This window comes from Lampetra fluviatilis, chromosome 68, assembly GCF_964198595.1.
Source record: "Lampetra fluviatilis chromosome 68, kcLamFluv1.1, whole genome shotgun sequence".
Classification (NCBI taxonomy): domain Eukaryota; kingdom Metazoa; phylum Chordata; class Hyperoartia; order Petromyzontiformes; family Petromyzontidae; genus Lampetra; species Lampetra fluviatilis.
In genome coordinates, this window is record NC_136342.1 from 7761 (window position 1) to 35436 (window position 27676).

The 27676-nt window shown below is 52.3% G+C and overlaps 1 protein-coding gene across 1 annotated transcript; it reads left to right on the top strand.

The window, feature by feature from the left end:
* Positions 1-5144: 5144 nt before the first annotated feature.
* On the top strand, positions 5145-26619 carry LOC144952509 (uncharacterized). The gene is made up of 2 exons (XM_078882955.1): positions 5145-5168; positions 24187-26619. The coding sequence occupies exons 1-2, from the start codon at positions 5145-5147 to the stop codon at positions 25249-25251; spliced, it is 1089 nt and encodes a 362-aa protein (XP_078739081.1). The 3' UTR covers positions 25252-26619.
* The last annotated feature ends 1057 nt before the right edge of the window (positions 26620-27676 follow it).

A 27676-nucleotide genomic window follows, 5' to 3' on the forward strand; every position in this document is an offset into this window, starting at 1 on the left:
CCTATCACCACCCCAGCCCCTATCACCACCCCAGCCCCATATCACCACCCCCAGCCCCTATCACCACCCCAGCCCCTATCACCACCCCAGCCCCTATCACCACCCCAGCCCCTATCACCACCCCAAGCCCCTATCACCACCCCAGCCCCTATCACCACCCCAGCCCCTATCACCACCCCAGCCCCTATCACCACCCCAGCCCCTATCACCACCCAGCCCCTATCACCACCCCAGCCCCTATCACCACCCCCAGCCCCTATCACCACCCCAGCCCCTATCACCACCCCAGCCCCTATCACCACCCCAGCCCCTATCACCACCCCAGCCCCTATCACCACCCCAGCCCCTATCACCACCCCAGCCCCTATCACCACCCCAGCCCCTATCACCACCCCAGCCCCTATCACCACCCCAGCCCCTATCACCACCCCAGCCCCTATCACCACCCCAGCCCCTATCACCACCCAGCCCCTATCACCACCCCAGCCCCTATCACCACCCAGCCCCTATCACCACCCAGCCCCTATCACCACCCCAGCCCCTATCACCACCCCAGCCCCTATCACCACCCCAGCCCCTATCACCACCCCAGCCCCTATCACCACCCCAGCCCCTATCACCACCCCAGCCCCTATCACCTCACCACCAGCCCCTATCACCACCCCAGCCCCTATCACCACCCCAGCCCCTATCACCACCCCTAGCCCCAGCCCCTATCACCACCCCAGCCCCTATCACCACCCCAGCCCCTATCACCACCCCAGCCCCTATCACCACCCCAGCCCCTATCACCACCCCAGCCCCTATCACCACCCCAGCCCCTATCACCACCCCAGCCCCTATCACCACCCCAGCCCCTATCACCACCCCAGCCCCTATCACCACCCCAGCCCCTATCACCACCCCAGCCCCTATCACCACCCCAGCCCCTATCACCACCCCCAGCCCCTATCACCACCCCAGCCCCCTATGCACCACCCCAGCCCCTATCACCACCCCAGCCCCTATCACCACCCCAGCCCCTATCACCACCCCAGCCCCTATCACCACCCCAGCCCCTATCACCACCCCAGCCCCTATCACCACCCCAGCCCCTATCACCACCCCAGCCCCTATCACCACCCCAGCCCCTATCACCACCCCAGCCCCTATCACCACCCCAGCCCCTATCACCACCCCAGCCCCTATCACCACCCCAGCCCCTATCACCACCCCAGCCCCTATCACCACCCCAGCCCCTATCACCACCCCAGCCCCTATCACCACCCCAGCCCCTATCACCACCCCAGCCCCTATCACCACCCCAGCCCCTATCACCACCCCAGCCCCTATCACCACCCCAGCCCCTATCACCACCCCAGCCCCTATCACCACCCCAGCCCCTATCACCACCCCAGCCCCTATCACCACCCCAGCCCCTATCACCACCCCAGCCCCTATCACCACCCCAGCCCCTATCACCACCCCAGCCCCTATCACCACCCCAGCCCCTATCACCACCCCAGCCCCTATCACCACCCCAGCCCCTATCACCACCCCAGCCCCTATCACCACCCCAGCCCCTATCACCACCCCAGCCCCTATCACCACCCCAGCCCCTATCACCACCCCAGCCCCTATCACCACCCCAGCCCCTATCACCACCCCAGCCCCTATCACCACCCCAGCCCCTATCACCACCCCAGCCCCTATCACCACCCCAGCCCCTATCACCACCCCAGCCCCTATCACCACCCCAGCCCCTATCACCACCCCAGCCCCTATCACCACCCCAGCCCCTATCACCACCCCAGCCCCTATCACCACCCCAGCCCCTATCACCACCCCAGCCCCTATCACCACCCCAGCCCCTATCACCACCCCAGCCCCTATCACCACCCCAGCCCCTATCACCACCCCAGCCCCTATCACCACCCCAGCCCCTATCACCACCCCAGCCCCTATCACCACCCCAGCCCCTATCACCACCCCAGCCCCTATCACCACCCCAGCCCCTATCACCACCCCAGCCCCTATCACCACCCCAGCCCCTATCACCACCCCAGCCCCTATCACCACCCCAGCCCCTATCACCACCCCAGCCCCTATCACCACCCCAGCCCCTATCACCACCCCAGCCCCTATCACCACCCCAGCCCCTATCACCACCCCAGCCCCTATCACCACCCCAGCCCCTATCACCACCCCAGCCCCTATCACCACCCCAGCCCCTATCACCACCCCAGCCCCTATCACCACCCCAGCCCCTATCACCACCCCAGCCCCTATCACCACCCCAGCCCCTATCACCACCCCAGCCCCTATCACCACCCCAGCCCCTATCACCACCCCAGCCCCTATCACCACCCCAGCCCCTATCACCACCCCAGCCCCTATCACCACCCCAGCCCCTATCACCACCCCAGCCCCTATCACCACCCCAGCCCCTATCACCACCCCAGCCCCTATCACCACCCCAGCCCCTATCACCACCCCAGCCCCTATCACCACCCCAGCCCCTATCACCACCCCAGCCCCTATCACCACCCCAGCCCCTATCACCACCCCAGCCCCTATCACCACCCCAGCCCCTATCACCACCCCAGCCCCTATCACCACCCCAGCCCCTATCACCACCCCAGCCCCTATCACCACCCCAGCCCCTATCACCACCCCAGCCCCTATCACCACCCCAGCCCCTATCACCACCCCAGCCCCTATCACCACCCCAGCCCCTATCACCACCCCAGCCCCTATCACCACCCCAGCCCCTATCACCACCCCAGCCCCTATCACCACCCCAGCCCCTATCACCACCCCAGCCCCTATCACCACCCCAGCCCCTATCACCACCCCAGCCCCTATCACCACCCCAGCCCCTATCACCACCCCAGCCCCTATCACCACCCCAGCCCCTATCACCACCCCAGCCCCTATCACCACCCCAGCCCCTATCACCACCCCAGCCCCTATCACCACCCCAGCCCCTATCACCACCCCAGCCCCTATCACCACCCCAGCCCCTATCACCACCCCAGCCCCTATCACCACCCCAGCCCCTATCACCACCCCAGCCCCTATCACCACCCCAGCCCCTATCACCACCCCAGCCCCTATCACCACCCCAGCCCCTATCACCACCCCAGCCCCTATCACCACCCCAGCCCCTATCACCACCCCAGCCCCTATCACCACCCCAGCCCCTATCACCACCCCAGCCCCTATCACCACCCCAGCCCCTATCACCACCCCAGCCCCTATCACCACCCCAGCCCCTATCACCACCCCAGCCCCTATCACCACCCCAGCCCCTATCACCACCCCAGCCCCTATCACCACCCCAGCCCCTATCACCACCCCAGCCCCTATCACCACCCCAGCCCCTATCACCACCCCAGCCCCTATCACCACCCCAGCCCCTATCACCACCCCAGCCCCTATCACCACCCCAGCCCCTATCACCACCCCAGCCCCTATCACCACCCCAGCCCCTATCACCACCCCAGCCCCTATCACCACCCCAGCCCCTATCACCACCCCAGCCCCTATCACCACCCCAGCCCCTATCACCACCCCAGCCCCTATCACCACCCCAGCCCCTATCACCACCCCAGCCCCTATCACCACCCCAGCCCCTATCACCACCCCAGCCCCTATCACCACCCCAGCCCCTATCACCACCCCAGCCCCTATCACCACCCCAGCCCCTATCACCACCCCAGCCCCTATCACCACCCCAGCCCCTATCACCACCCCAGCCCCTATCACCACCCCAGCCCCTATCACCACCCCAGCCCCTATCACCACCCCAGCCCCTATCACCACCCCAGCCCCTATCACCACCCCAGCCCCTATCACCACCCCAGCCCCTATCACCACCCCAGCCCCTATCACCACCCCAGCCCCTATCACCACCCCAGCCCCTATCACCACCCCAGCCCCTATCACCACCCCAGCCCCTATCAATCACCACCCCAGCCCCTATCAATCACCACCCCAGCCCCTATCACCACCCCAGCCCCTATCACCACCCCAGCCCCTATCACCACCCCAGCCCCTATCACCACCCCAGCCCCTATCACCACCCCAGCCCCTATCACCACCCCAGCCCCTATCACCACCCCAGCCCCTATCACCACCCCAGCCCCTATCACCACCCCAGCCCCTATCACCACCCCAGCCCCTATCACCACCCCAGCCCCTATCACCACCCCAGCCCCTATCACCACCCCAGCCCCTATCACCACCCCAGCCCCTATCACCACCCCAGCCCCTATCACCACCCCAGCCCCTATCACCACCCCAGCCCCTATCACCACCCCAGCCCCTATCACCACCCCAGCCCCTATCACCACCCGCAGCTGCACCTGCAGCTGCACTGGCCTCACCGCGTGGCTGCGGTTCCTACACATGTGGTCCTCGCAGCCGCAGCGTTGCTGCGAGCATACCACACCCGCACGGCGGCAGCCGCACCGCCGCGTGTCGCAGCCTAGGGTACAGCGACACTGCACAGCACAGAGACACCACCACCACCACCACACGTTTAGTAATAGTAGCAGTGCGCGTGAGTGCACTCGCGTGCGTGAGTGCGCGTGCGTGCGCGTGCGTGCACTCGCGTGCGTGAGTGCGCGTGAGTGCACTCGCGTGCGTGAGTGCGCGTGCGTGCGCGTGCGTGCACTCGCGTGCGTGAGTGCACGCGCGTGCTACGTACGTACGTGTACGTGACTGTACATGCGCGTGTACGCGTGTGCGCGTGACTGTACATGCGCGTGTACGCGTGTGCGCGTGACTGTACATGCGCGTGTACGCGTGTGCGCGTGACTGTACATGCGCGTGTACGCGTGTGCGCGTGCGTGAGTGTACGTGCGGTCACCCTGTAGGGCGCAATAATGTTGCTCCGTCGCCCGTCCGTGTTCACCACCACCTTGGCCACGAACGACTTCAGCTGCGTCGCGAACAAAAGGCGGAGGTCACACGCCCACCCCGCCGTGTAGCCTCTAACGGTGTAGGGGCAAGTGCTGCTAGTCGCCACCACCACCACTACAACTGCCTCCACCTCCACCATCACCGTCCATACTACCTCCACCACCACCACCCCTACCACCTCCACCTCCTCATCCACCACCACCACCAGCACCTCCCGCATCTTGGAGGGCATGAGCTCAATGGAGGAGTCGGGGGGACGCTGTGTGGGGGTCGCTAGCCCCCGAGATCCCTCCCGCCTCCATCCCCTATTTCGTTTACGTTACCCCACCTCCCTATTACCCGCTACGGTTTCGCAGGCATTCGAACGCGACGCCCCTACGGTTACAGCCTCGCGCCGCGCTCCCACGCTGCGAGCATACGTGCGCACAGCATCATCAATCAAACGCCCCACTCCCCCTCTCTACACCGCTACGTACAGCTCTCGCACACTGCGAGCGTGTGCCCATCTATAGCCCTGTGCGGCACGTTACCAACGCGCATCCGTATCCGCCACGTAACGAACGTATGCGCACTCACGCACGCAGCTCTGCACGGCACTCACTCAACACTGACCACTCGCGTTAGGATCGCGCACCTGTATCGCACACACGCACACACTGCACGACAAGATCACGCGAGACCACGCTTCGCTATTAATGATTTATTACCTGGTAACTAATGTTGAATCGGTGAGTCGACGAGGCTGGCCTATTCCACTAAACCGGTACCTATTCCCTATTTATCTGCTATTATCCTACTTCACCTCCCCACTCACTGTTTGGCGCCCGCGGAGGTACCTCGATACGTCACACGGACGTCCGGGTCGCTGGCTGGAGCTGCTGCTGGTCCGCTGGCCTGGAGAGAAGAGAGCCCCTTCCCCCTTGCGCCCCCCTATTTATTCTCCCTACCTCAAAGGGATGCTGCGCTGAACAATGGGCTCGTGCACCTCGAGCCCGCGCACGACGGTTCCGGGCGCTTTTGATCCGCTAATCAGTGAGCGCGTAAATCCTAATTAATCCCTTTCTCACGCAGGCCCCCATCATCGAGGGTCATGCGGCGGCGTCCATGACAAAGGTGCGCCGTGGGAATTTGTGCACGGCTGCCCGCGTGACCCCGCTCTCCAGGTTATTCATACTAATAGCCTCATCCTTTAACTCCCCTAATAATGGTGCCTGCGTGCCCGAGCGTAATTACGTCGTCCCTCCGCTGCCGGTGCGGGGGTGCCTGATTATGCAGTTCAGATGCGCTGCGTGTTTTCTAATGATGCTCCTCCATCACAATACTTATTCCCTCTGCCTGCCCCGTCGATACTCGCCTGTGTGGGGGGAAATGCGCCTCAACCGCGGTGGCCAAATGCCCCACGCCGCGACCACACCATATTAAGGCCGGCCGCAGCGCCGCGGTGCCACGTAGCACGGGGGAGGTCATCCAATTCCCTGATCGCCGGAATCCGTGAGAATTAATCCCGATGAGGGTTTCTCGGATAAAAACCGGTCGATCAGGTGACCTTCCCTTCCAGCTCTATGGGGGGGGGGGGGGGGGAATGCGTGCGGATGTGTGCTTATGTGGGGGGGGTGATGGGGGGCAGTGCGGTGGGGGAAGCCGGGCGGCTCCCTGGCTCGGCAGAGCGGCCCCGTCGCTGTGGCACCACAGCTGCATGTGGAGTGTCCGTGTGAGTGAGTGTACGTCCGTGAGTGAGTGTACGTAGGTCGACTCAGCCTCAAATGAGTACCCGGTGAGGTGTGTAAAATCGCCACTGGGGAGACAAAGGCGGTCGGGCGTGGTGCTGGCCACCCACCCCCTCGTGTACCGTTCTGGCCTTCATAGGTGCTCGCTAACAGCACTTGCCCCTACAGTCTGTTAAGGCTATACGGGGGATCTTTATCTTTGTCTCTCTCTGTGTGTCTGTGTCATCTTTCTCTGTGTGTCTATGTGTGTGTGTGTCTCTCTCTCTGTCATCTCTCTCTGTCCGTGTCTCCGTGTCTCTCAAATTGAGCAATCTTTGGAAGAACGTCATCAACCAGTTGGGGAGTTGACTTATGTTAGCCGACTCTGTGTTGTATTGCATTACATTTCTAAGTTTACTAGGTTTGTTTTCTCGTTCATGTTTTTGTTTGTTTGTTGCGGTTGCACCCGATTCAAGAGCCGAATGGCTCACGGGCCTATACCAAATAAATGAAACTAAAACTATTATGTAATTTATTTATTTTTTTCTACGTGACTTTACCGAAAGAACCAAACAGTATCTTGCTTAAGTTTCAATTTCTCTTCACCTGGCTCGCTACTTTGTAACTGTTTTATTTTAAATATTCAGTTTTTTTCATTATTTACCAGGCCACACCCGCTTGAGCTGCTGTACTGCTCTTGTTTCAAAAAAATGCGTAATTCGCATGAATTATGTTAATGTATGTAATAATATACATAAATTATGATAATCACGGAGATAATCGTAGTAATTTATGCGAATGCTTGTGATTATGTTAATGTATGCAGTTATTATAATTATGCCTTAGCTTCGTTATCCAGAGTTGTATCAATCAGGATAACCGATTATCTTTGATTAAACATTTGTAATAAAAGACTTGACCACGATGTCTGGCTCGGTGTCCTTTATTTGGTTCGGTTTCTGTTTCCCACACGGCTGTCCTTATTTATCTCCTTCCACACGGTGCCGACTTCGCTGTTTCTCTCGTCACCGCCAACAGCTCCGCTGTTGGTCTCTGCCGCTCCCGTAGCTCCCGTAGCAGCCCCGCTGCTGTTACTCTCACGTAGCCCCTCCGGCTGTACTCGCTGCAGCCCCCCTCTCTGGGTCACTCCCGTAGACTCTGACAGCCTCGTTGCTGTCTCTCTCTCTGTCGCTCCCGTAGCTCCTGGCAGCCTCACCGCTGCCTCTCTTACACAGCCTCCCTGGCTGTACTCGCTGCAGCCTCACTCCCTCCAGTAGCCCACTACTGTCTCCGGGGTTGGCCACCGCTGGCCGACGGTGCCACCCCTCCTTGGTTCGCCCGCGTGGCCTCACCCTTTTCCAGTCTCAACCCAACTCCCTTCTCCTTCCGGTTTTACCGCTTAAGGACCCGAACCTTCCTCCCACGTCACATGACTCCACCTCCCCGTGACGTCACATCCCGAAGGTCGATTACACCCGCATTACACATTTATTGATTATCTTAGTGTGTTTATGTTATGTTAGGTCTCCAAATTCATATCTCATCGCAGGTAGACAGTTTTGCATGGACTGGGAGAGAAGCACTCGAACACTTGGTGTTAAGCAATTTTAATTCTAAACAAACATGACACTAATATGCAGAGGTGGGACAAAGTCATTGTTATGCAAGTCCAAGTCGAGTCGCAAGTCATCAAATTCATGACTCGAGTCTGACTCGAGTCCAAGTCACATGACTCGAGTCCACACCTCTGCTAATATGCAAAGGCAAAAGTATACGTCAATAGATTCAATCGGCAAGATTATGCAATTAACGAAAATAAATGACTAAAACATTTCTTCTTCTTGGTTCTTTCGGTAAAGTCACGTAGAAGGGAAGTAATAAAATAATAAAAATAAAACATTCTCACGACGTTTCGGCCACAACGCAAGTAGCCGTCCTCAGGTGCCATAGACAAACCCAACATTAAACCCTCCCCGTAGAGGCGGTTAAATTTCGATTTAAAGCTTTCGTGACTGCAATTTAACCGCCTCTACGGGGAGGGTTTAATGTTGGGTTTGTCTATGGCACCTGAGGACGGCTACTTGCGTTGTGGCCGAAACGTCGTGAGTGTTTTATTTTTATTATTTTATTACTTCCCTTCTACGTGACTTTACCGAAAGAACCAAGAAGATGAATCCTTGCAGTCACGAAAGCTTTAAATCGAAAAATAAAACATTTCTTATTCATGTAACTCAACGGCAGCAACTGCTTTGCACGATCAGTTGATATTGAACGCACCACCTTGAAATGGCAACCCCTTTTGAAACACAAAGATAACTTTTTAAAATCTTATTCGTGTGCGTGTTGTGTGCGCGTTGTCCCCTTGTAATATTAATTTTAAAAAAATTAGAGCCGGGAGTTTTGTCTTTAGCTTGTGGGGTGGGGGAGGGATTATACAAACAGTGGCCAGAGAGGTTCTCTCTGGCTTGGGCGTGGCCGCAGCGAGCCCGTGCTGCGCCCTCTCTCCACTGCTGGATTGAGCGGCGTTGGCACCATGTTCCTTGAAGAAACTTGCTTGCTTGGCGCTTGATGGTTCCGTCGTCGCTGCTGGACGTCTTGTCTGTTCTCACTGGGTGTTGGTCGGTGTGTGTGTATCAAACACACGGCGCATTCGATGGCGCTCTCTCTCTCTTGGTGGCAGCTCTAGGCTTCTCCACTGCTGGATGATTGTTGAGTCGGCACGATGCTCGGTGATGCCCGAGTCGTGCTGCTGCTGTCCCTCTCTCCTTGATCGCTGCCAACTTCACACGGACACCCGCCCTTACTTCAGGCTGTGTTGGCTCAGGCTCTGGACGAAGCGGCTCTGCGCGCTCACCGGCTTGGAGCGCCCTGGCGATGAACAATGGCTCTTGTTGCTCATCCGCTGCTGCTCGTCCTTTGCGATGCTCGCTTGGTCGACGCTTGATGGTTTCCGCCCTTTCTATAGGTCGATTGCTTGTCACTCGTCACTCTCTCTTCTCCGTGCTTTCCTTTGTTCGTGCAGCTGCCAGCTTCACTCGCACTTAACTTCGTTCTGCGAGAAGCGACACCTGCTATCGGCATCGGCGTTTGCTCCCTCACGACGCTCCGCCAGCCGGAGCACGGCTGAACCCAGCCTCGACCCAGGTTGAACTCAGACTTCTGCGACTCGAACGACCCCTCCTCGTTCCATCTCTCTTCGAGGCACGATCTGCCCCAGCTCTCTTGCGAGCCGAGTTGCGAGAGTGAGCGCCACTCGAACCAGACTGCTCATTCGTGATGTGCGCTTGTGCTTAAAACTCAAAACGTGACTCCCCTCTCTGCGCATCTCTTGCGAGAGGAACAACAACGAGAGAAACAGATGTCCCAGCTATGCCAGCACAGACCCCCCCCCCTCGCGACCCTTTGACCCCTCCCTCTGAGTGGGTCATTCCGAGGCCAGACCCCCAATACGTATTCAGGCTGGTATGTGTTTGTGCCAAATCGTTGGAAGACAAAGGTGGCCGAGGAGATTTTTGGTTCTATGGAATGCATATTCTTTAAGTTGTGCGTGGTTGACCTATTTTGACTTCCTATTCTTCTGGATGACCGTTGTTCTAACACTTAATAATTATTATTCAGTTTGTGATTTACCATGGTTATTAACACGTATTTCGTAGAGTTTATTGATGTTTGTTGTCTATCTATATACAGGGATCGCACTGTTTTACTCGAGTTATTTTGTTTAATGTCTTGAGGTTAAGTGTAAGTTGCCACTTACGCTTCCTTAACTGTTGGAATTCGTAATTATTATTTTTTTTGGTCAGGTAGATAGAAACATACAATACAAAATTATATATATATACGGTGAATACGAGTAATATAAGGGAATATCTAATAACAAGCCCCTATTGTTTGTTGGTTAATTCTTTTTGTTAAGTTTCTACTTTTCGGTAAGGAAAACGTTAAAGAAAACGCGAGTTGCAACCGTTGTTATCCTTTACTCTGCACCTTATCTGTAGACATCCAGATGTCTTGGGAGGTTAGTCCATCGATCTTTGTCCATCTGGATGACTATGACCTCTCTGTGACCGAAATCTTACCGTTTTAATGGCCCTCCATGTTTCATGGATTCCTGGTGTGCTTGTGAGGAGGAGTGGGTTGTTTTCATTATTAAATAAAAATAGAAGAAAAAAAATTTCTTCATTATTCTTAATATAAAAAGGGGGTATAAACACAACAGGAGGCACGTCCCGTGCCCCGCGGTGGGAATAGGCATTTCCGTTTTTTCGTCCGTCACCTTGAAATCGGTCCGATTTTCGATTTAGTGCGGTTTCTCTATATTTATTTATTTACTATTGCCGACCGGCACGTGACGAAGCACGCCATTGCGCATGCGCGAGACGCCGACCAGGGCGGTTGCCCCTGGCAACGGGCAGCAACGCCGTCGCTGCAGGGTGGACGCCATTTTTAATTCGCGTTAAAAATATGCGCACGCATTAACACGCGACGCTGAGGTAAATTCATCAAAGTTTCACGTCCTCTTCACTCCCCCACCCCTCTCCCTCACCACTCTCCCTCACCACTCACCCATCTCCCTCACCACTCTCCCTCACCACTCTCCCTCACCCCTCTCCCTTACCCCTCTCCCTCACCACTCACTCTCACCACTCACCCATCTCCCTCACCACTCGCCCTCACCCCTCACCGCTCACCACCCACGCTCATCCTCACCCCTCTCCCTCACCACTCACTCTCACCACTCACCCATCTCCCTCACCGCTCACCGCTCACCACTCACGCTCATCCTCACCCCTATCCCTCACCACTCGCCCTCACCACTCGCCCTCACCACTCGCCCTCACCACTCGCGAGGAATTTAGCATATGTATGGGAAATGCAGGAATGCGACTAGTACTACTTGTGAAATCCGCTTGATGCGGAGCTTCTCCAATTTTTTCATGCTGGAATTTCAGTCCACACACCCTGGCACTGACCAGAGTGTGGAAGATGCCCAGGCTGCTGGCCGGACGTTTCCCCTCCACGACCACCCTCCTTGCCCTGTATATGGTGAGCTTAGCGTAGCCCACCCAGTACAGTGACCAGCCCCTCAAGATGTTGGGATCTGTCGCCCTTTGGGTGTCCAAAGATGAGGAACGTTGGATAAATGGAGGTTGAACCTTTAGGCCTTAAATGTACGCTCCAGCTTCAAAATACGCTCCAAGCTTGGCGGCGTCTCATTCTTCACCTGAGGACGGCTGCTTGCGTTGTAGCCGAAACGTCGTGAGAATTCTGACTGTGGCAGAGCGAGGCAACTCTCAGCAGTGTGGAGGTGGAGGTGTGGGTGGACTTCCCCCGAGACAATAGAAAGTGAAATGGAGACCCTGTAGATGCGTAAGCTTGAGACGATGTCGCTCCAATAGATGCACCCTTGTCACAGGCCTTTAATGACAAGAATGTGAAGTTGAACACTCAGTTCCTAGGTTCAACCTGCAGGGTAAGAGCGGCCAGTCTTTGTGGACCTGTGGGTTGCGTAGATCTCTAACCAGGAGCGAGATCCAATAAGCTCCCAAGCATTCACTATGTTATCATAATTGCATTTATATGGTGCTCGCTTAATTGCCCCAGCAACACTGAGTTTTGTATCGTTTCTCGTCTCAAACACTCGAAGAGCATCCCCAAGTAGCAGCTGCCCCTGTGTGGCACAAGGTGGTGGCCCTGCACGGGCCTGCGTGTGGACAAGAGCCTGTCAGTAGGGGGCGATGGTTGATGTGGCATCTTAGTTGTGGAGTTTGTAGATAATTATTATTTGGTTCTTTTCGGTTAAGTCACGTCTAAAAATAAAATAATAAATTAAAATAACATATTACGACGTTTCGATTGCAACACAAGCAATCATCATCAGGTATAAAAGAAATAGCAACAAAAATCTAACTAGAAAACTATAGACAGACATACAAGCAGACAGACATCACAACGGCACACATGAGAGGACACAAATCGGCACAAAGAGAGGGGTCGTTTCTGTGACGGTCCCTTAAATATAGAGAGGGGGGGGGGGGGCGGGGACGGAGAGAGGGAGGGGGCAGAAAGAATTAGCATATCAATGAGTGTACGGCAACGTACTGCTGTTGCAAGTAAGATGACAATGTGGAACGGGCACGCAAAATTGAAAACGGGAATGCAAAATTGAAAATTAGGAGACAGGCACACGAAAATTAAATAACCTAGCAAAATATCGAAATGTGATGTAATACAACACAGAGAGTTGGTTAACACACAATTAACGCATAGCCTGGTTGATTACGTGTTTCAAAATTTGCTAAGTTAGAATTTTAAGTGTGAAAATTCCAAAGAGAGGACACAGGCAGAGAGAACAAATAGCCAGAAAGAAAAAGGATAAGCTTAAAACTTCCCCGTAGAAGTGGTTCAATCTTAATTTAGGAGCTTTCGTGACTGCAGGAATTATTATTTGGTTCTTTTTGGTTAAGTCACGTCTAAAAATAAAATAATAAATTAAAATAACATATTACGACGTTTCGATTGCAACACAAGCAATCATCATCAGGTATAAAAGAAATAGCAACAAAAATCTAACTAGAAAAACTCTCTGTGTTGTCAGATCAGAATCTTGTCATCGCGCTCGGGTTCAATCAACCCGAGCGCGATGACGTCACCACGCACGGGGGCGCCCCAACCAGCCCCCCCCACCCACGTGACCAGCCCCTCCACCCACTGCCCACGTGACCAGCCCCCCCTGCCCACGTGACCAGCCCCTCCCCTCCCCCGCCCACGTGACCAGCCCCTCCCCTCCCCCACCCACGTGACCAGCCCCTCCCCCGCCCACGTGACCAGCCCCTCCCCCGCCCACGTGACCAGCCCCTCCCCTCCCCCGCCCACGTGACCAGCCCCTCCCCTCCCCCGCCCACGTGACCAGCCCCTCCCCCCCCGCCCACGTGACCAGCCCCTCCCCCGCCCACGTGACCAGCCCCTCCCCTCCCCCGCCCACGTGACCAGCCCCTCCCCCGCCCACGTGACCAGCCCCTCCCCCCCCCGCCCACGTGACCAGCCCCTCCCCTCCCCCGCCCACGTGACCAGCCCCTCCCCCCCCACCCACGTGACCAGCCCCTCCCCCCCCACCCACGTGACCAGCCCCTCCCCCCCCCCGCCCACGTGACCAGCCCCTCCCCTCCCCCGCCCACGTGACCAGCCCCTCCCACGTGACCAGCCCCTCCCCTCCCCCGCCCACGTGACCAGCCCCTCCCGCCCACCCACGTGACCAGCCCCTCCCCCCACCCACGTGACCAGCCACTCCCTCCCCCGCCCACTTGACCAGCCCCTCCCCCCCCACCCACGTGACCAGCCCCTCCCCCCGCCCACGTGACCAGCCACTCCCCCCCCCGCCCATGTGACCAGCCCCTCCCCCGCCCACGTGACCAGCCCCCCCCCCGCCCACGTGACCAGCCCATGCCCACGTGACCAGCCTCTTCCCGCCCACGTGACCAGCCCCTCCCCAGCCCACGTGACCAGCCCCTCCCCCTGCCCACGTGACCAGCCCCTCCCCTCCCCCGCCCACGTGACCAGCCCCCCCTTCGCCCACGTGACCAGCCCCTCCCCTCCCCCGCCCACGTGACCAGCCCCCCCGCCCACGTGACCAGCCCCTCCCCCCCCGCCCACGTGACCAGCCCTTCCCCTCCCCCGCCCACGTGACCAGCCCCCCCACCCACCCACGTGACCAGCCCCTCTCCCCACCCACCCACGTGACCAGCCCCGCCCCTCCCCCAGCCCACGTGACCAGCCCCGCCCCTCCCCTCCCCCAGCCCACGTGACCAGCCCCGCCCCTCCCCCACCCACGTGACCAGCCCCGCCCCTCCCCCAGCCCACGTGACCAGCCCCTCCCCACCCACGTGACCAGCCCCGCCCCTCCCCCTCCCCCAGCCCACGTGACCAGCCCCGCCCCTCCCCCAGCCCACGTGACCAGCCCCGCCCCTCCCCCAGCCCACGTGACCAGCCCCACCCCTCCCCCACCCACGTGACCAGCCCCCCCACGCTGCTACTGCTGCGGCGGCGTTCTGGCGTTTGTCCCAAGCGGGTTGGCTGCAATGAAGCCGTGAAGACACCGAACAGTTCCACTGCTACAATTAGCGCGCTGAGGCGCTGCAGTTGCACTATGTGTCCACACGGTGGCGCTGCAGCAACCATGTTAAATTTCTTCTTAGGTTTTTTCCGGTAAAGTCACGTAGGTAAAACATCAAAATGAATGAAAATAAAATCAAATCAAAAATCACGACGTTTCGGAGGCAACACAAGTCTCCGTCATCAGGTGGGACCGTCACAGCCAGATTAGCTGCATCAAGTGAGGCAATGATTCAAGATGTAATCCCTTAAAAGCGAGTTGAGGGGGGGAGGAGAGGGAGGGGGGAGCTCATCAGACTATGGTAGCCAATGAATGGAACGTATCGGGAGGGAGGGGGGCGAGGCCAAAAGGGTGGGCGACGGCGTGCAAGCGATTGTGCGCAAGCGGCTAATTACTGCACACGCCAACACAATGGAGCGATTATGCGCAAGCGGCCAACTGCCGCACACGCCAACACAATGGGCAGAGAGGGGGAGGGAAGCTCTAATACACATGATAGACAAAAGAACGAAAATGCCCATGTTAATACCAATGCTGGCTGAACAATGAAGAGAGTACTGTTAAAAAATAACTGGGGATGTTAACACTCGGTAAAGTAAAGTAAAATAGTGCCTGTCAGATAAGATGGTCCAAAAAATTGTAATTAAGTCTTTTTTGCGTGGTTGATAACATCTTTCCAATGATTACTAAGTTTGTACCCATCATCACGGTTGAAATTATGTCTGTGTTTGTATATTTTATATGGCTTCGTGTACAAACCTTTGATGGTAGCCGGGAGGTTTGCAGAGAACCTTGGTCTCGGAAAAGACAATTTCATGAGAGCCCACCGAGTTGTAGCAATGATCGGCAACGGCAGAAGAATCAGTTCTGCCGTGTTTCAGATCTGACTTGTGCTCGCGGACACGATCAGAAACATGACGTTTCTTTTCTCCAATGTAGCAATCACCACAAATGCAACTCAATTTGTAGACTCCAGGATACTGTAAGTCAGGAACGACATCCTTCACAGATGGAATCAGATCACGGATTTTATGCACTGTACTGAATCGGACTTGGATCTTATGTTTGTTTAGAATTTTGGAGATCTTTTTGGTCACGCCAGCTATGTATGGTAACGTTATGGTTTTGGTCGGAGTTTCATGTGGCTGTTTCTGTGTGGTGGGAGAGACAGCTTGGCTGATAGTACGGTCAGAGTATCCGTTCATCCTGAGGGCCCGATGTACATGTCTTAATTCACCAGTCAGGTGGTGTTTGTCAGAAATGCCATGGGCTCTGTGGTATAGCGTTTTGAATTTCGATTTAAAGCTTTCGTGACTGCAGCAGGGATTCATCTTCTTGGTTCTTTCGGTAAAGTCGTCGCGTAGAAGGGAAGTAATAAAATAATATAAATAAAACATAATAAACGTCGTGAGAATTATTTTATTATGTTTTATTTTTATTATTTTATTACTTCCCTTCTACGTGACTTTACCGAAAGAACCAAGAAGAAGCAACCATGTTGGTCAAGTTATTTCAGCGAATTTTCATTTTGCTTTTTGGTTCTTTCGGTAAAGTAACGTAGAAAGGAAATAAATTAAATAATAGAATAGGACGTTTCGATTGCAACACAAGCAATCGTCATCAGATAGAAAACAAACAGTAAATCTTCTTGGTTCTTTCGGTAAAGTCACGTAGAAGGGAAATAATAAAATAATAAAAATTAAACATAATAAAATGCAATTCTCACGACGTTTCCCTGTCCCCAGACGACCTGCTTGTCAGTTTTGATGTGGTTTCCTTATTCACCAAAGTTCCTGTACCTGACACCATCGCAATCATTGAAGACTTGGTTCATCAAAGCCTGAATGCTGGGGTACCCCCCCTGGTGAGACACTGCTTAACCAATACATACTTCACCTGGAATGGAACTTTCTACAAGCAAACTGAGGGCACCCCAATGGGCTCCCCCCTATCTCCGGTTGTAGGCAACGTCTTCATGGAGAAATTTGAGACTGACGCCATCCAGACTGCCACTCTACGCCCGACCTTGTGGAAGAGGTACGTAGATGCCACTTTTGTCATCTGGCCACATGGCCGGCCTGCTCTAGACCAATTCCTCAACCACATAAATTCCATACACCCAGCCATCACACAGTGTACACACAATGTACACACACACAGTGTACACACACACAGTGTACACACACACAGTGTACACACAATGTACACACACACAGTGTGTACACACAATGTACACACGCAGTGTACACACACACAGTGTACACACACACACAATGTACACGTGTGTACACACACACTGTCCATGTGTGTGTGTACACACACAATAATGTCCACATTGTTGAGCTGAGCTCACACACCTAAGGGGTCTCTGTTCAAGGGAGGGAGCAATGGAAAATTAATCTTAATCAACTTAAATTCTAATCCCGCTACGTGACGTCACCACTCAGCATGACCTCATCGGCGTGAAACGCCAGGGGGAGGTGTACCTTGCTAGTGACGTCATGTCACCAAAGATTTCACCCCAACCGGTCTCAAGGGAGCGTGACGTCACCTCTGCCTGGGTCACTTCCGTTATCTATTCAAGCACTATCCTTATTTGGGCAAAGCCACACCCACTGACTGGCGGCTCATTAACATAATTTATTCGTGAAAGACGTCACGAGTTCGTTGTGACCGGTTCGGCACCAACGGCCCATCCCTCCACGATTGGGCCAGGCTCATTAACATAATTTATGTAAGTTACAGAGCCGCTCATTGTGGGAGGTGTCTTGTACCCCACAAGTGACGTCATGTCACTTGCTGCTGCCGCGTGACGTCACGAGGTAACGGAAAGTTGACGCTCCGCGCGGGAACTGAAATCTGAGGTGAGAAATTCTCATCGCGGTTGTGGTTGTTGTTGTGGTGATTGTTGTTGTTGTGGTTGTTGTTGTTTACCGAGGTAGAGCCTCGCTCTCTCTCTCGTAGGGATGTCAATTGAGTAGCAGCGAGCATGGAAGCGATGTCCACTTTGGAACTTTACAACGCGGGGCCTTGCCTCCTGCCCTCGCCTGGTCGCGTTCGCTTCAATTCTCTCGCTTAGTTGAGCAATTTCGATTTAAAGCTTTCGTGACTGCAGTGATTCATATTCTTGGTTCTTTCGGTGAAGTCACGTAGAATAGAAATAAAAAAATAAAACAATAAAACTATACAATTTAATTATGTTTTATATCACGTAGAATGGAAATAATGAAATAATATTCCCTTTTATTTTTATTATTTCCATTCTAAGTGACTTTACCGAAAGAATCAAGAAGATAGTTTAGAGACCTGTGGAAGAACGCGATCAGCCAGGCGAAGCGTTAGTTCTAGGTGAAGTCACCATGTAGGTAAGAAATGAATACAAATTCATAAAAGTAAAAATAGAAATAAAATATAAACAAATCACGACGTTTCGGAGGCAACACAAGTCTCCGTCATCAGGTGGCACCGTCACAGCCACATTTGCTGTATCAAGTGAGGCGTTTTTATTAATTTAATCTATAATGTAGACTGTAGCCTGGTTATTAAGCTGGGTGAGTGTACTGGCAGTCTATAATGTAGACTGTAGCCTGGTTATTAAGCTGGGTGAGTGTACTGGCAGTCTATAATGTAGACTGTAGCCTGGTTATTAAGCTGGGTGAGTGTACTGGCAGTCTATAATGTAGACTGTAGCCTGGTTATTAAGCTGGGTGAGTGTACTGGCAGTCTATAATGTAGACTGTAGCCTGGTTATTAAGCTGGGTGAGTGTACTGGCAGTCTATAATGTAGACTGTAGCCTGGTTATTAAGCTGGGTGAGTGTACTGGCAGTCTATAATGTAGACTGTAGCCTGGTTATTAAGCTGGGTGAGTGTACTGGCAGTCTATAATGTAGACTGTAGCCTGGTTATTAAGCTGGGTGAGTGTACTGGCAGTCTATAATGTAGACTGTAGCCTGGTTATTAAGCTGGGTGAGTGTACTGGCAGTCTATAATGTAGACTGTAGCCTGGTTATTAAGCTGGGTGAGTGTACTGGCAGTCTATAATGTAGACTGTAGCCTGGTTATTAAGCTGGGTGAGTGTACTGGCAGTCTATAATGTAGACTGTAGCCTGGTTATTAAGCTGGGTGAGTGTACTGGCAGTCTATAATGTAGACTGTAGCCTGGTTATTAAGCTGGGTGAGTGTACTGGCAGTCTATAATGTAGACTGTAGCCTGGTTATTAAGCTGGGTGAGTGTACTGGCAGTCTATAATGTAGACTGTAGCCTAGTTATTAAGCTGGGTGAGTGTACTGGCAGTCTATAATGTAGACTGTAGCCTGGTTATTAAGCTGGGTGAGTGTACTGGCAGTCTATAATGTAGACTGTAGCCTGGTTATTAAGCTGGGTGAGTGTACTGGCAGTCTATAATGTAGACTGTAGCCTGGTTATTAAGCTGGGTGAGTGTACTGGCAGTCTATAATGTAGACTGTAGCCTGGTTATTAAGCTGGGTGAGTGTACTGGCAGTCTATAATGTAGACTGTAGCCTGGTTATTAAGCTGGGTGAGTGTACTGGCAGTCTATAATGTAGACTGTAGCCTGGTTATTAAGCTGGGTGAGTGTACTGGCAGTCTATAATGTAGACTGTAGCCTGGTTATTAAGCTGGGTGAGTGTACTGGCAGTCTATAATGTAGACTGCAGCCTGGTTATTAAGCTGGGTGAGTGTACTGGCAGTCTATAATGTAGACTGTAGCCTGGTTATTAAGCTGGGTGAGTGTACTGGCAGTCTATAATGTAGACTGTAGCCTGGTTATTAAGCTGGGTGAGTGTACTGGCAGTCTATAATGTAGACTGTAGCCTGGTTATTCAGCTGGGTGAGTGTACTGGCAGTCTATAATGTAGACTGTAGCCTGGTTATTAAGCTGGGTGAGTGTACTGGCAGTCTATAATGTAGACTGTAGCCTGGTTATTAAGCTGGGTGAGTGTACTGGCAGTCTATAATGTAGACTGTAGCCTGGTTATTAAGCTGGGTGAGTGTACTGGCAGTCTATAATGTAGACTGTAGCCTGGTTATTAAGCTGGGTGAGTGTACTGGCAGTCTATAATGTAGACTGTAGCCTGGTTATTAAGCTGGGTGAGTGTACTGGCAGTCTATAATGTAGACTGTAGCCTGGTTATTAAGCTGGGTGAGTGTACTGGCAGTCTATAATGTAGACTGTAGCCTGGTTATTAAGCTGGGTGAGTGTACTGGCAGTCTATAATGTAGACTGTAGCCTGGTTATTAAGCTGGGTGAGTGTACTGGCAGTCTATAATGTAGACTGTAGCCTGGTTATTAAGCTGGGTGAGTGTACTGGCAGTCTATAATGTAGACTGTAGCCTGGTTATTAAGCTGGGTGAGTGTACTGGCAGTCTATAATGTAGACTGTAGCCTGGTTATTAAGCTGGGTGAGTGTACTGGCAGTCTATAATGTAGACTGTAGCCTGGTTATTAAGCTGGGTGAGTGTACTGGCAGTCTATAATGTAGACTGTAGCCTGGTGATTAAGCTGGGTGAGTGTACTGGCAGTCTATAATGTAGACTGCAGCCTGGTTATTAAGCTGGGTGAGTGTACTGGCAGTCTATAATGTAGACTGTAGCCTGGTTATTAAGCTGGGTGAGTGTACTGGCAGTCTATAATGTAGACTGTAGCCTGGTGATTAAGCTGGGTGAGTGTACTGGCAGTCTATAATGTAGACTGTAGCCTGGTTATTAAGCTGGGTGAGTGTACTGGCAGTCTATAATGTAGACTGTAGCCTGGTTATTAAGCTGGGTGAGTGTACTGGCAGTCTATAATGTAGACTGTAGCCTGGTTATTAAGCTGGGTGAGTGTACTGGCAGTCTATAATGTAGACTGTAGCCTGGTGATTAAGCTGGGTGAGTGTACTGGCAGTCTATAATGTAGACTGCAGCCTGGTTATTAAGCTGGGTGAGTGTACTGGCAGTCTATAATGTAGACTGTAGCCTGGTTATTAAGCTGGGTGAGTGTACTGGCAGTCTATAATGTAGACTGTAGCCTGGTTATTAAGCTGGGTGAGTTTACTGGCAGTCTATAATGTAGACTATAATTTGCTGCATCAAGTGAGGCGTGATTTATTATAATTTTATTATTTTATTTTTACTTTTATTAATTTTAATTTCATTTTTTACCTACGTGGTGACTTTACCGAAAAAACCTAAGAGTACGTGAGTTGGTGTGTTGACCGACTCTCTGTGTTGCATTACATGAAGTGTCTCTCTCTCTGTGCAGTCACCAAACCTCCAAGTCTCTCATTGACACAAGGCCGTCATTATAACATGTTATAATAAGTATAGTATTATGTTATAATATATAATAATTATAATGTTATAATAAGTATAATATGTTATAATTATTATATTAATATATATTAATTATAATGTTATAATAAGTATAATATGTCATAATTATAATGTTATAATATGTTATAATAAGTATTATAATCAAATATGCCCCCTCAATATGGTGCTGTAAAAATATTTGTAAATAATAATTGCGATGCTCTGTTAATAAAGACAACAATTTGCTAAACCTCGGCCACGAAATCTGGACTTGTCTTCATATCACAATGCATAGATTCCTGTTTATATGATTGCGTTGTACTTTATGAATCCCTAATCTCTGCCATTACACACTATGAAACAAGAAAGGTAAAAAAGAAAAAACAGAGCAATGTATTACAATACACTATTAGACATTATTGTATCAAATAAAACAAAGTCCATCCCATGTGCTAGTGAACTTTTTAAAATATTTTAGGGAGGAAATGGCAGGAAAATAGTTTTCAAATTTATATATTTTTCTGGGGGGGGGGACCCCAGACCCGTGGAATATTTGGTCCCCCCCAATGTTGACTCCATGGCTACGGCCTTGCATTGACGTGCTAGTTTCTCTACCCCCCCCCTCTCTCTATTTAAGGCCTCAACACAGAGGCGTTGTTTCTCTGTGTGCCTATGTGTGTCTCTCTGTGTGTCTCTGTGTCATCTCTCTCTGTGTGTCTATGTGTGTCTCTCTCTCTCTGTGTGTCTCTGTGTCATCTCTCTGTGTGTCATCTCTCTCTGTGTCTGTGTGTCTCTCTCTGTGTGTCTCTCTGTCATCTCTCTCTGTGTGTCTATGTGTGTGTCTCTCTCTGTGTGTTTTTGTGTCATCTCTCTCTCTCTGCTTAAGTTTTAATTTCCCTTCACCTGGCTCGCTACTTTGTAACTTTGTTTTGTTTTAAATATTCACACAGTTTTTTTTCATTTTTTACCAGGCCACGCCCGCTTGAGCTGCTGTACCGCTCTTGTTTTCAGAAGCGACCTGCCCACAACAACAACAACAACAAGGTGAGGCTCGTCAACAGCGTGGTGGTGTTCACTCTGGACGCGTGGTGGTGTTCACTCTAGACGCGTGGCGGTGTTCACTCTAGACACATGGCGGTGTTCACTCTAGACACGTGGTGGTGTTCACTCTAGACGCGTGGTGGTGTTCACTCTAGACGCGTGGTGGTGTTCACTCTAGACGCGTGGTGGTGTTCACTCTAGACGCGTGGTGGTGTTCATTCTAGATGCGTGGCGGTGTTCACTCTCTACATGTGGAGGGGTAACCCGAGGATCGGGAAGGAAATCCACGCGACCACGGGGAGAGAGAGAGAGACACGTAAACTACAAATATACAGCAGGCGTCAGGGTCAGGATGGAACCCACGACTTCCTGTATGCCAGGACAGGTAGTTAACATCTCACCACAGAGAGACACGCAGCCTCGGCTGTGTTGGTTGATCCTCAATGAATTACTTGGTGGAGTGAGGAAGCATTAATACTGAGCAGGTTAAAGGTGGCCAGGCGTGGGTCTGGACACACCACCACCTGTGAACCGTGCCAGTGTGTGACAGTGGTGGAGCCAGTGGGGGTGGGGTGGCACGTGCCCCCCCAACGATCCGATAGAAATCCGTAATTTCGATAGGATCATTGGGGTTTATTAGTAACTAGCTTCACTACCCGGCTTTGCCCGGGACTTGGATTCTTGTCTTGGATTAATTTAATATTCCCTCATAATTCAATGAAAAACCCTGAAAAAATTGATGCTTGCAAGAAAGAAGCCGAAACACTTCAATTTACCTAAATACGTCAGGTCGATTTTTGCCACTCGGGAAGGGAATGACGCGGCGCTCGCTTAGACATTCCAGACAGCATAAGCTGTGAAATTTCATGACGCCAGAGCTCAGCGTTGGAGAGTTTTTGCTGCTTCACACAAACAAACACGTGTAAGTTCTGCTTTATATTTAAGATGGCAGTTGTACCCGTTCTTCACACGGATTTGTATTGAAACTCCGAGAAGCCATTGACTTAATCGGCCAGGAGCGAAGCGCCACCTAAAATCTCCCGGCACGCTGTGAACAGCTGTAGAAGTACGGCGCGCAAAGAGCCATGTGGTAGGGGGGTAAGCATTGCAGAGCGCTTAGCTCAGGTGTGATGCGGGTTGATGCCACATACGTCATGGTCATTCCCCCCCCCCCCCCCCCCCCCCAAAATACAAAAGTCTATTTTTCTTTCCTGAAGGCATCAACACGTTCAGCGAGCGCGATGACGATCACACGCGTCGAATGAAAAGCAAGGGACAAGTCCTTTCTTACTAACAACTCCTTTCTCACTAACAACTCCTTACTTACTAACAACTCCTGTCATTTTTCATTGCTGGAGGGGTTTCCCCCCCCTATCTGAAAATCCTGGCTCCACCTCTGAGTGTGTGACAGTGTCAAGTTTGTATTTGCAGTAAAGTCTATTAACTCTATTGAGCACAGAGGTTATATCAAAACAGTAGTTTATTTTAGTTTTCCTCTGGAACTCTTTGTAAGAATGGAGTCAGGAAGTGATCACAGCACACACGTGCAGCAGCTGAAGTCGGAACTGCTCATCCCAGCAATCAAGGACATCTGTGCCTGGCTTCACACCTCTAAGTTGTGATTGAACATTAATTTATGCATTTGTGCATGACACAAATAGTATTATTTTCAACACCCTTTGCTATGTCAGCTGAATTTAGCTTTCATAAACATTCATTTTGAAGCCAAATTGTGTGCTGAGTTTTGGGTTAGCGTTCATTTTGAAGATACGAGGGCTTCCAGGCATGTTTATGACCATTTGGCCTCTCATTGTGTGCCATAACAGCCCGTGTGATGAATTTGGGACACTTTTTTTTAATATATCATAAATATATGAATAACTATAGACGTGTAAGTGACGTGTGACTGTGTATATGCATTCCTCTGTGCCTCGATACTGACGTGTAGATGGTGTGGGTATTCTTTTTTGTCTGTCTGCAGCTGTCGCTGCCTCTGCAGAATTGGTCTCATGGAGCAAAGGCACTCGGCGCAGCTTGGTGCAAAAGGCATCAATGCGACCGGTGTGCATACAGCACGGATCGTCCTGAACATTTGACACGGCACTAGAGAACTCACACAGGAGAGAAACCCTTCAAGTGCAGTGTGTGTGGGAGGGCGTTTGCACATTCATCTGCTCTTGTAACATACCAGAGAACACACACGGGAGAGAAACCCTTCAAGTGCAGTGTGTGTGGGAAGGCGTTTGCACAGTCATCTGCTCTTATAAAACACCAGAGAACACACAATGGAGAGAAACCCTTCAAGTGCAGTGTGTGTGGGAAAGCGTTTGCACGTTCATCTACTCTTGTAGCACACCAGAGAACACACATGGGAGAGAAACCCTTCAAGTGCAGTCTGTGTGGGAAGGCGTTTGCACGTTCATCTACTCTTGTAACACACCAGAGAACACACATGGGAGAGAAACCCTTCAAGTGCAGTGTGTGTGGGAAGGCGTTCGCACGTTCATCTACTCTTGTAACACACCAGAGAACACACACGGGAGAGAAACCCTTCAAGTGCAGTGTGTGTGGGAAGGCGTTTGCACAGTCATCTGCTCTTATAAAACACCAGAGAACACACAATGGAGAGAAACCCTTCAAGTGCAGTGTGTGTGGGAAGGCGTTTGCACAGTCATCTGCTCTTGTAGCACACCAGAGAACACACACGGGAGAAAACCCCTTCAAGTGCAGTGTGTGTGGGAAGGCGTTTGCATGGTCACCACATCTTCAAAGACACCAGAGAACACACAAGCATCAGAAGATCCACAAGGAGTGGAGTGTGAAATCAGCTTGTGAAAGTCAAAGTGCTGCAATGAGCCCATCGCTCATCAAACAAGAACCGGAAGAAAATCCCAGCTTGGACACTTTTAAAGGTAACGAGGTGAAATATGAAGAGGTGAATGTGAAATGTGAAGACGTGATGGTGAAGAGCAAAGAAGTGAAGGTAAAATGTGAAGATGAAGATTCAACTCCCAAATGGGACCTTCGCATCGATGGAGGCAACGTGAAGCAGGAGGAGAATTCTGACTGTGAGGCAGAGCGAGGCGACTCCCAGCAGTTTGTGGAAGTGGAGGTGTGGGTTGACTTCCTCCGAGACAATACAAAGTCAAATGGAGACCCGGGAGATGCGTAAGCCTTTGACCAGTGGTTCTTAACCTGGGTTCGATCGAACCCCAGGGGTTCGGTGAGTCAGTCTCAGGGGTTCGGCGGAGGTTAAGACACACACCTGACTCATGATTGTGCACCAGTAAAACATGTACCTATGTTTTGAATTTGAAAAAAATATTTTATTTTTCCAATTAAGAAGGCTTCTGTGAATGCGCATATGAAACTGGTGGGGTTCAGTACCTCCAACAAGGTTAAGAACCACTGCCTTAGACGATGCCGCTCCAATAGATGCACCTTTGTCACAGGCCTCTAATGACAAGAATGTGAAGTTGAACACTCAGTTCCTAGGTTCAACCTGCAGGGTAAGAGCGGCCAGTCTTTGTGGACCTGTGTGATGGGTAGACCTCTAACCAGGAGCGAATGCCAATAAGCTCCCAAGCATTCAATGTTATCAATTGCATTTATATTGTGCTTGCTTAATTGCCTCGGCAATTCGGAGTTTTGTATCGTTTCTCGTCTCAAACACTCGAAGAGCATCCCCAAGTAGCAGCTGCCCCTGTGTGGCACAAGGTGGTGGCCCTGCACCGGCTTGCATGTGGACAAGAGCCTGTCAGTAGGGGGCGATGGTTGATGTGGCATCTCAGTTGTGGAGTTTGTAGGTAATGTTTAGAATTTTTATCAATTTTTACCCAGACACCAGCATGCAATGGCCGACTCGTTTTGAATGGTGCATTAGTATGTTGTACATACACTGTTAAGCAGATGGTGCGTATTTTTTTAAATTAGCTTCTTGTTAATGCAATGTAACCTAATGCAGTATATTTCAGTGCAGTAATTCAATTTTGTTAATATGCCTGTCACTAATTTTGAATGAATACTTGTCTGATTGTGTGCGTACATGTGTAGTGGTGATACGCGCTGGGTGTATATGTCGTGTGCCAGCGCGTATGTACGGGTGTGTGTGTGGTGACGCGCGCTGACGGGGAGGAGCAGGCGTCAGTGCGCGGGTGGGGGTAGTGCTGCTGATTGGCTGTGTGCCGGTGACGCGCCCAGAGGGAGTGATCGGGTAGCAGCGCGGTGTGATTGGTCGGGGAGTGGAAACACGCGCTGAGCGGAACCGGATCGTAGGGATAGCGCGTGGGGATTGGGTAACTGAGGAGCGGTGCCGACGTTGAGGTCCGCATCCGCTCCGTCTCCCGGGAAGAAGGGGTATATAAGGTGATGCACAGAGGAGCAGGGGGGAAGTGGAACCATCTAAGAATGAAGACGAAGGTGCAGAGATAGAGCCCGGAGAGGAGAGTAATGGAGAGTAGAGGAGAGTAAGGTATAAGTGTGTAGCCAGCGAGAGAGAACGGTCTACACGAGCTGAGTAATGTATAGTGTGTAGCCAGCGAGAGAGAACGGTCTACACGAGCTGAGTAATGTATAGTGTGTAGCCAGCGAGAGAGAACGGTCTACACGAGCTGAGTAATGTATAGTGTGTAGCCAGCGAGAGAGAACGGTCTACACGAGCTGAGTAATGTATAGTGTGTAGCCAGCGAGAGAGAACGGTCTACACGAGCCGAGTATGCATACGGTGTAGCCAGAGAGAGAGGAAGGTCTACACGAGCCGAGTATGCATACGGTGTAGCCAGAGAGAGAGATGCAAAGTCTACACGAGGCGAGTGGAGAGTGTAGCAGAGGCGCAGAGTCTACACGAGGCGAGAGAGGAGTGTAGCCGAGGCGCGGAGTCTACACGAGGCACAGAGAGCCGGCAGCACAGAATCCAGAGTCAAGAGAAGCGCATTGTGAAGAAGAGAGGCCACGCGTTGTATTGTTACAAGTCAAGATTTAATAAAAGAAGTGTGTTCCCGTCAAGGAGTTTCCTGCCGTCATTTTCCAATACTTCATCTGGCGTCAGAAGTGAAACGGGCTTCCAAGTATGGAGACGAGGAAGACCCGTAGGACCCACGGGATTGACCGCGAGGAAGACCTGGACGACTCGGGGCCGCTGGTGGCGGGGGGTGAGGAAGAGGACTTGCCCACGCTGCAGGGTCCGTCGACGGCGCCGGCCGAGCGACCGGGGACAGACGCCGGGCTTCGTGAGGCGCACTCCCGACTGGCGGAGCTGCTGCTCGCCGCCGCGTCCATCTTGGCGGAGATCAGCTCGTCGGGAGGAGCGGGGACGGTGGGGGACATTTTACAAGGTCGCCCCGCAGATTCCCGCCAAAACGAATGGGGGATTCCCGCCATTGCGCCTGGGCCTACTTTTGGCGGGAACGGCGAGCGCCACGTGGTGGTGGGTTCCCAAGCGCGCGCATCGACGTCATCAGCGCGCGAGGGGGTCCGCCATCTTACGTCTGCTGCTGGAGCCGCCATCTTAGACACCGACGGACAGGCGGAGAGGAACCACGAGGCGGATGACTTCATTTTTCAGCAGCGCCTGCCCACGTTGTCAGCCTTCAAGGCGG

What these genes read in the sequence shown, in the direction of transcription:
- LOC144952509 (XM_078882955.1), top strand. Translation starts at nt 5,145, where the DNA reads ATGGAGGAGTCGGGGGGACGCTGT. An exon ending in AGGAGTCGGGGGGACGCTGT is followed by an intron (nt 5,169 to 24,186) that starts GTGGGGGTCGCT and finishes ACACGGCACTAG; the next exon opens with AGAACTCACACAGGAGAGAA.